At 34.6% G+C, this 9066-nt stretch overlaps 1 protein-coding gene across 1 annotated transcript in view; it reads left to right on the top strand.

The window, feature by feature from the left end:
* The window catches only part of LOC104616402 (trafficking protein particle complex subunit 10-like), a gene marked incomplete at its 5' end in the record, with an annotated part of 35210 nt that overhangs the window by 12147 nt on the left and 13997 nt on the right, over positions 1 to 9066 (top strand). Inside the window, 5 exon segments of the mRNA XM_010281404.1 lie at positions 1153 to 1229; positions 3933 to 4024; positions 5210 to 5350; positions 7440 to 7552; positions 8713 to 9065. Of these exon segments, the coding sequence (XP_010279706.1) occupies positions 1153 to 1229; positions 3933 to 4024; positions 5210 to 5350; positions 7440 to 7552; positions 8713 to 9065 (776 nt within the window).

A 9066-nucleotide genomic window follows, 5' to 3' on the forward strand; every position in this document is an offset into this window, starting at 1 on the left:
CTCATAACTGACATTGTCTTAAATACATAGCATATAAATACATCAGTAATTTCCATGTATCCCTACATATATATCAACATTGATAGAACTCTATTCTCTTACAAGTTCTTCTAATGTGTGTCTAGTACTCAATGCATCTCCTTACTGTTGTAAGTGTAAGTTTTTCCATTAATGTTCCGTTTATCAGCACTTAGGTAAATAGTCTTGAGTAGTACTGGTTTTGAGTAAAGTTTTTAATACTCACAGACAAGTATTAAAATTATTTGAAAAAGAAATGGAGCATCCTTGATCTGATGTAAATAAGTAACCTGCAACTGGAGCTACAAAGTGATATTATTTAAGTTGAAGTGATATTATTTCAGTGGCCGAACAATCAAATTTATTTACTCCTTATGGATTTTATCACTTGCAAAGATACTTCTGAAGGGAAGAAGATTTCAGATGTTAAATATGCTAGAACAATTAGTGTCTTTGAAGCATTAGCTGACAGGCTGATACTTCACTTGCTCTTGCAGGTATGATGATGTATGATTCTTAATTCAGTGCTATGGTGCCTGTTACATTTATTTAAAATGGAGGCTTTTTTATTCTAGAAATATTGACACATACTTGGTCTGGCAAAGACTTTTAAATTGAACAAACTACTTCAGAAAAAAAAAACCTTGGTCTTGCTAACCATTCTCCTTTGAAGTACATTGTTTAAAGTAGTGAAATGTCTTTAAATTACAGTATACTTCTGTCATGCTGACTTATAAATCCAGCAGAGGGGAGTTGTGAGAATATTACTATTGGCACAATATGATATTTAAGCACAGTTGTGTGTGTGTGTTTAGGTTGAATAAATACTTTGAAATACTGTGTGAAGTTAGTACAATTACTATATTGCTGCTTGCTTTTATCCTGCTACCCTGAACTTCACTCATATGTTCATGCACACACAGGTGGTTGTGAAACAGCCTTTCTTCATCTTACTTTAGAGCCTGGGGAAGAAACTCATGATCCATCTCTAAGTGTTAGTGATGTTTCCCATATAAAACAAGTTTTAATTTTTCTCTCCACTTACTACTGAAGGAAGAAGTGGGGAGGAGGGGGTGTTATTAAAATAGGAATGTATTTGTAAGTGACGCCTCTTGTTCTGCTTTTTTTCTAAAGCCAATGCATCACAGAGCCCTTATAAGAAACTTAAAGAGGCCTTATCATCTGTAGAAGCTTTTGAAAAACACTACTTAGTAAGTATGAGTTTTGGTTATTTATATTAGTTTTGCGTGTTTACATTATAGATTGAATAGGACCAAAATTTTCAAACCTGAGAAGATAACATGGAGAATGTAAATCTGTATTTCACTATCAAAGGTTATTGCTTATACACTGAACACAATAAGGCTGATTTGTTTTACAACTGGAACCCTGTATGGGCCCTAAGTTTGAAATATTTGGATTAACTTTAATATTTACGGTTATCAGTTGGAGGTTATTATCTGTAAGGATGTATACTTAGTTATTTAAAAAGCCAATGTCATGGCTATCATATTCCACTATCTCAAATTCAGAATTAGTTGAATCTTCCCCAGAAGAATACTGATGTGTGAATTCAGTTCCTTTTGAATCGTTTTAGACTTGCGTCTTCCAATGGGTGTTACATGGTTTAAGTTATACTGTTGATTTTTTTTTTTTTTTTTAATAAACTGTGGGACATCTGTGGATGATAGGGTTGGTGCTGGCATAGATTGAAACATTAGAATTCTCATTGTGCTTTAATATGCATGTTTATTTCCTGACAGCTCCCTTATTGAGGAGCCATTGTAATGATCTTCTGGATTTTTTATAAAAGATTGTTAAATAAACCAAAAAACCCCCGACTGTCACAAGAGTGTGTTTGGTTTTTGGGTTGGGTGTGTGATTTTTTGGTTTTTTTTCCCCTTAAATAATTTTCCTCTGAAATTTCTTACAGTTGCAGTACCACTGTTACAAGTTTTCTGGGGAAAAATTGGAGGAAAACTGTGCAACTTTTTTTTTTTTTTTTAATGAAAACTAAGTGGTACTTACTTTTACAAAGTTTTATTGAAAGAAAAAGTCTCAAAAGATTTCATCTGAAGATACCAGGTTTCATTTTTATACTTCATTTCTTCATAAGACTAGTTGGATAGCTGGACCAAAACTAAAATCTTCAGATTTGCTAGCTGCTCTTACATATTCAGTTCCAACTTGCACCTGAAGATGTCTGCTAAATTCAGCAGTATCTTCCTAAATTTAAGAAACTAAGTGGGATCTGCAGTGTTTGCCAATGAAAGAATTGCCATTCCTGTTTGTATTTCTGACTGCATTTTTATGCAACAGAAATTGAGATATCCAATACGCTGTAAAAGATTGTTTTCTATGTAGTTGTCACCTAAATATACAACTTATATATACCCATATTTTATCTGTGTATTCAGTGGAGGAGACCATAGAACCAGTTAAAATTTCCAGATGCAGCTAAGATAATTTATTTGAATTTAAAATTTTAATGAATCTGAAAAGTAAAATACAGGTTTTCAGACATGTTGAAAGCAAGAAGTGATGAGCTTTTATTACCAGAAAAGCCTTTTTTCTCATTGAATGGCTAGTCTCATGCAACAACTTCATAATTTTTTGTAAGACTGTTGAATCTTCTTACAAGCATGTTGGTTTGTACATTAATTTGGGGGGAACATAGCTTTTCATTTGTGTATATAGCTGGTGTCTAAGACCTCTCTGGTTATACTGATCTGTTAAGGAGTGATCACTTAGTTTACTGTAGGATATTTTTGTGAACTCTTAAAGAAAAAAATAAGTGATTTTTCTAGGCTTTCCATAAGAAACGTCCGAAATGGCCTAAGAAAGGCTTCATAAGTTAATTTTAGGTCGTTTTCCTGCCCTATAGGAATAGATGCTTTCTGACTGATACTCTGCAAAATATGCAGGTAGTTGGAAGCTCTTAAGCAATTTGTTTTGGAGGATAGAGTAGTTCCTAATACACAAAGTGAAGGAGAATGAGCTTCTGTGGAAAGTTGCTGACAATCAGAAGAGGCTGTGGGTTTGTAAATATGATGTGAAATATTTTTATGTATCTGGCCAAAGATTATAATATACTTGAGAAAAAAGTTTGGTGGTGTGTAACAGCTGATTTTATGAGAAATATTTCTCACTGTTATTACAAGCTTAGGGCAAGGAGAGGAAGGCATCATAGAAGTGTGGCTGCATTGGAAATTAAGCTTAAAGATGATTGAGAAATTTCAACTTGGGATTGCATAGTTTCCAGCAAAATTGCTTTAAGGCACTCTTGCGAAAATACTTACCACGATTGTAACTTAGCATTTTGCGTTTCGTTGTTTACACTGCAAACTTTCATATACTTAATGGTATATTGTGCACTTTTAGTCAAAGAATCATGTACATGTTCTGTATGTAGTTGTTTTGGTTTTGAAGTATTAGTTGTAAGTCTCTGGGGCAAGTTCTAATATCATTCTAAGTATGTTGTGCTGTGGTGTATGCATCCTGGAGTGATACACTACACAATCCTGCAGTGATAACCTAATGACATATAGGCACTAAGAAATAGGTGCTTTCAAAAAGACAGGAGGATTCAAGTGTAAGGAAGTGTTTGGAACTGCATCTTATCTATTATTTTGGTGGGTTTCAGTTGCCTTATCTAATTTTTCATAGGCTTTTTTCCTTCTGCTATTTATAACACAGATACAGGGTAATGACCAGCTGTAGAAAAAGTGAAGATGACCTGTTATAAACTGCTCTATATTTTGTGCTGGGGGCAAGGGGAAAGCTAAAAAGTGACTCATTCTGGTAATTCTGTTGTAGTAACTTAGTTATGGCTATAAAATACCATATAGCTATTAAAATGTATAAATAAAAATGAAATATATAAAGCTGATAATACTTTCTTGTCTCTTAAACAGGATCTGTCCCATGCCACCATTGAAATGTACACAAATATTGGAAGAATTCGCTCAGCTAAGCTTGTGGGAAAGGACTTGGCAGAGTTTTATATGTAAATGAATGTTTCAAATGTCTTAAATGCATTAGCTTTGAAAAGTTTGAATATAATCCTTGAGGAAAAGATGCTGTGTTTAAACCGGAATTTGAAAAAGTATTTTTTAAAATGTAAACATACCCTAAGTTTCAAGGCTGTATTTCAGAAAACAAAAGAAAAAGAAAAAGAAAAAGAACACTGGCAATTTCCTTATATCAAACCCTAATTCTCACCTCATGATTTAGTACTCTTACTTTTAACTGGCCTATGTTCTTTAGCTTGATCCTTTCACCTCCTAGGGAGAAACAGGGGACCAGGGGGAGGAAAGCAGTAACTTTGTATTTACTGTAGCCTGCTTTGTAATGTGGCTTCTGACTTGTTTCAAATTTTATAGTTATCTTAACTACATATGTGTGTGTGTATATACCTAAGAAAAGCCAGAAAACTTGTTCTTTGGAGAGTAATCAGTTTCATATTTGAGGTTTATGATTGCAAAATGTGTTTCCCCCCACTGTGAAACTTATAGTGATTTTATTCCTAATTTCCAAATATATTTTTTGTGTTTGTCCCTGCTGTTAAATTCCACTAAAGGAACCTTCTGCATTGGTTTTCTGTTTCTTTTATTTTTTCTTACTTAGAGGAATTTGGGAGTCCTAAGTGTTTTTGGGGAAAACATGTTTGGGCATGCTTCTTTCCTATGTTCACTAAAGCAGTCTGATCTTCTAGCCACAACAGATTCTCCTAAATTAACTTAAATTTCCATCTGAGGGAATAATGTTAGGTTTAAAGGCTATGGAACTTCTGTTTAATGATATTTTCATTGAAGCATTTTCCTGCTTTAAAATTGTTGAGTAAGCATATTTTAATTAACCATCAGAAGCTTGAGATGGCTTTTGCCTCATTTATGGGACGTAGCTTCACCTCACTTGCTCTGACTTGGGATAGATGTGTATATGAAGCCTTACATTGACATAGTATATTTATACTAATTGCAGTTCTGCTTGCTTAAGTGAATTGCATAAAGGTAGGCCATTATGTTGATCTGTTACCAGCAAAATAAAGAGCATAATGGTTCACTGCATCTTGTTCTGCATTCATATGAAATGTTCCTCTCCCCTCACCACTTTTGGAGAATGTGTAGAGAGTTTTCGTGGCGTTAAAGGTTCTTATATCAACGCTGTTCTCATTTCTTTTTTTTTAAAGGAGGAAGAAAGGTCCACAGAAGGCAGAAGTCTATCTTCAAGAAGCACTGAAAACTTACCTTGCTGAGGGCTGGGCATTGCTCGTCACACATACAAGAAAACAGTTAGCTGAATGTCAGAAACACCTTGGGCAAATAGAAAAGTATCCTCTAAAAGGTGGTGCCAGGAAAATCAAGACCAGAGAAAAATGATACTTCTGACTATTTTTCCTGACATCTCTCTAGCTTATGCTTAACAGCAGAGACTGCCGTACATCAGACAGCTGAGTTATTTCTTATTTCCATTGTTGCTGTTGATTTGGGGAGGGTTGGGTTATTTATTTTTTTCATTTTTATGTTTTTAGTATCTGTTTCACTTAAAACCTTTTGCATATGGTTGCTGCTCACCATTTTAAATATGTCTAGGCTTTAGCAAGTGGTGCAACATGGATAGTGTGAAGTTTGTCATTAGTTCAGCAGATACCATAGAGGGTTTTTTATGATTCTGTTTGTACTTCATCATTATGGACTATTTTATGAAGTACTGTTTTTTCATTTGATAAGTATGCTTTTATAGTGTCTTCCTATATTAAGGAGCTTAATTAATGGGCTTTGTTTCTATAACTGCTACCACCTTTTTACTGTGTCACACCTGGCAAGGAATCTTCTGGTGTTTGTAATGGTGACTTTTTCCAAAAGTTAAAACAGAGGCTTGAAAGGTGAAAATCTTGTGGCTTTGGCGTGGTGTGTGGTGTTTTAATATTTTCGGCTATTATTTATTTTTTATTTCTGGCTTTGACCTCTGCTTCAGAAGGGGAGTGGGAGTTGTTTGCTTTTAAGTTGTGTAAAAGCTCAGTCTTCAATGTGCAAATGAAGTCTGTAAATGCAACATAAATGCTAAGTAATACTTAAAATGACTTGACCCAATCCGGATGTTTGACAGGCTTCAAATTCTTCACTTTGATACTCTCTGTATTATTTTCACACATCAAGTCTACTCGCTATAGCTGTGTTTAAATATTGAATCTCTCTGTGTTGCTGTACTGTTGCTACTTCCAAGATAAGAGGGGGGTGTGTGTGGAAAAGTCTCCTGACTGGCCTTGTGTGTTTTATTGTCTTTTTGGCATTAGAAACAGCACGATTTGAATTCTGGTTTTCATTTTAGCCTCATATGTTGTTGCCTAAATTTGGTAGCTAAATTAAGTAAATTGGTTCTAATCCGAACTGTTGTGCTGCGTGCAGGGTATTATGTACTATAGCAAAATGGCAAATTTTCATTATTTTTTGGTGTTTTGAGGGAAGGGCACTGCTTTCGTTGGTACTGTAGTTATAAATGGAATTCCTCTAGGTGTTCCAAACTGGGGTGGTTAGCTGAACAGAGTACTTTCTGCAGGGCAGTTCTTGTAGATATTAAAAAGAAAAACAGCTTGTTTTGAATGGCCCTTCTAGCTTTTTTAAAGAGTTGTTGTGGTTGGTTTTGTTTTGCTTTGTTTTGCCTTATAAGCTTATATTCTGGTCTCTTAAGTGACGGTACTAGGAGTCTTCCTGTAGCTGAAAATCAGTTGAACTAAATTCAAATTTATAGTGGGGTTTTTTTTTCTTCTTTTTTTGTTGTTTTTTGGTTGGGTTTTTTTAGAACTACACTTAGACATTGTAAATGTCTGCCTCCTTTGAAAATTCTTACATCACTTTTAAACACTCTTAAATTTTTCTGCTTCAGTACAAACGCTCTTAAAGAATCAGAACCAGTAATATTGCAGTCTTCGTTAAATACTTAAATGAGCATTTGTATCCCCAACGCTCAAAGTATAAAGACTGTCTTATGACTGTTATGGTAAGTGATGCTGTAACAGCCAGCAGATTCTCAGCCAAGTAAATTTCAATATAATCAAATACTCAAGTTACTGAGTTCTGAATGTTGGGCAGCATAATGTAACACACTGTGTCTTAACTTGCATGCTACATCTGTTGTCAAATAATGAATTTTCTATGCTCACTGTTTTTTTTAGATGGGGGAAGACTGCAAAGGTTAATAATGGATCACATTTTAGTAGGTCTGCAGAAATTAGAGATTCTGCAATATTATCAGTTGATAGTAAATCTTGCATTGTTTCTTTGCTAATGGAAGAGTGTGTGATGATAAAAGCAGGTCTTGTATTGGAAGATTAGAAAAGCACCACTTGAACTGTCTTGTTTTCAGTCACATTTCTGAATATTGTAGGTTTCTACCTCATGTTTCCTTAACTTTGTTAGTTATCTTCAAACAAGCAGCCTTTTAGCTGGTGATAATCACTTAACAGAAGATGAACGAAAAAGCTTTTGCCAAGAAATACTAGATTTTGCCAATCAGCAATCAGAGAACCAAGGTAAGTCTGGTTCTTAAATACTTAGAACTTAAGTTGATGCTCCTACGTATATATACACACATATATATATTTAATTATTATTATTACTTAGTGTAGTATTATACTTACAACTTAACTAAGATGCTCTAATCTCATCTTTCCAATTGGAAGGCTTTGTCTGATTGTTTTCTTTACCTTGTGTATAACTTCTGAATCAACATGATTCTTTTCTTGTCATCTCCAGAAGATTTATAAAACTTCTGCAATAATTAAGACTAGTCAAAGATGAAAGGGTAATTAACATTTTCATCTTCAATACCGGAAAGTCCTTGTTTTCCTTCACTTACCTGTTTCTCTGCTTTGAAAGCTCATAATTTATCTTGTGTTAGGTTTTTTTCAATTCCTAACTTATCTTTGTCTCTACATTGCTGGCACGCGGATGGCAGCTCTGTGGTGGTACTTCTTTGGTTTTCATGTTAGATCTGTTCCCATCCACTTGCAGCTTATTTTGACCATCCTACCTCTTCTCTTTATTCTTCCTGCTGCTTCAGTAATACCTTGTACTCAGATATTAATCATAATTCAAATTCATGTGGAATAATTTCTGTAGATCAGAAGACTGTTCATTTTTATGCAGAAGTTTTTCTTGATGAATGGGTGTACTGTAAGTAATATGTTATTTTAGGCTTGCTTCTTAATTAAGTTTTGGTACTGCCTCAGTGTGGGTTTTTGGAATCTAGAAAAGAGAATGAAAAATCCTTGTATGGTAAAGCTGGCTTAAGGCACCAGTCCGATCATTAGTTTCTTAAACTTGTACTTGCTCTTGATTTACATGCTCTAGGAAGTTTGTCACTTTATGCCGCTGCGTTTGTTTAGAACACTTTATGTAGTAGTGAAATGTTAAACTTCTGCTTAGACACTCTCTTAGTTTAGTTGTCTTTAATAGCCTGAGTACTAAAATTGTAGTAGATGTTACTGTTAGAAAATAGATCTCAGCACCTTTAAGTTTCATTTCTATGCAAGATAAAACTAAAATATGAAAGTATTGATTTGTTGTAAAAGGATTCATTGTGAAAAGTTGTTGATATCTTTAATTCTAGGGGTTAAATTTTTAAAAGAAAAGATTTGCTGATCTCCAGCAGCACTGGAGAAGAATAAAAACCCTGTTTTTATCTTTCCAGGTCAAAAGGTTATATTGCCTATGCACTCATTTGCGCAGTTGAAAACTCTACATTTTGACCCTCCAAATGCTGTTGTCCATGTGGGTGGAAAGCTGTCTATTGAGTTGACTTTGCTGAGCCAAATGCCCATCCCTGTCCAAGTGGATCAGATTGCCATCCATGTTCACTTCAGCATTGAAAAAAACAGTTACAGAAAAACAGCTGAGTGGCTCACTAAGCACAAAACTTCCAATGGTGTTATCAGCTTTCCAAATGAAGTTACAGGCTTTTCTTTGTCAAGAAACAATTTACCGGCACTGGAGCTATACGAAATGTATGAACGTAGTCCCTCAGATAACTCTTTGAACACAGCAG

This window comes from Phaethon lepturus, unplaced genomic scaffold (assembly GCF_000687285.1).
Source record: "Phaethon lepturus isolate BGI_N335 unplaced genomic scaffold, ASM68728v1 scaffold6392, whole genome shotgun sequence".
Classification (NCBI taxonomy): Eukaryota; Metazoa; Chordata; class Aves; order Phaethontiformes; family Phaethontidae; genus Phaethon; species Phaethon lepturus.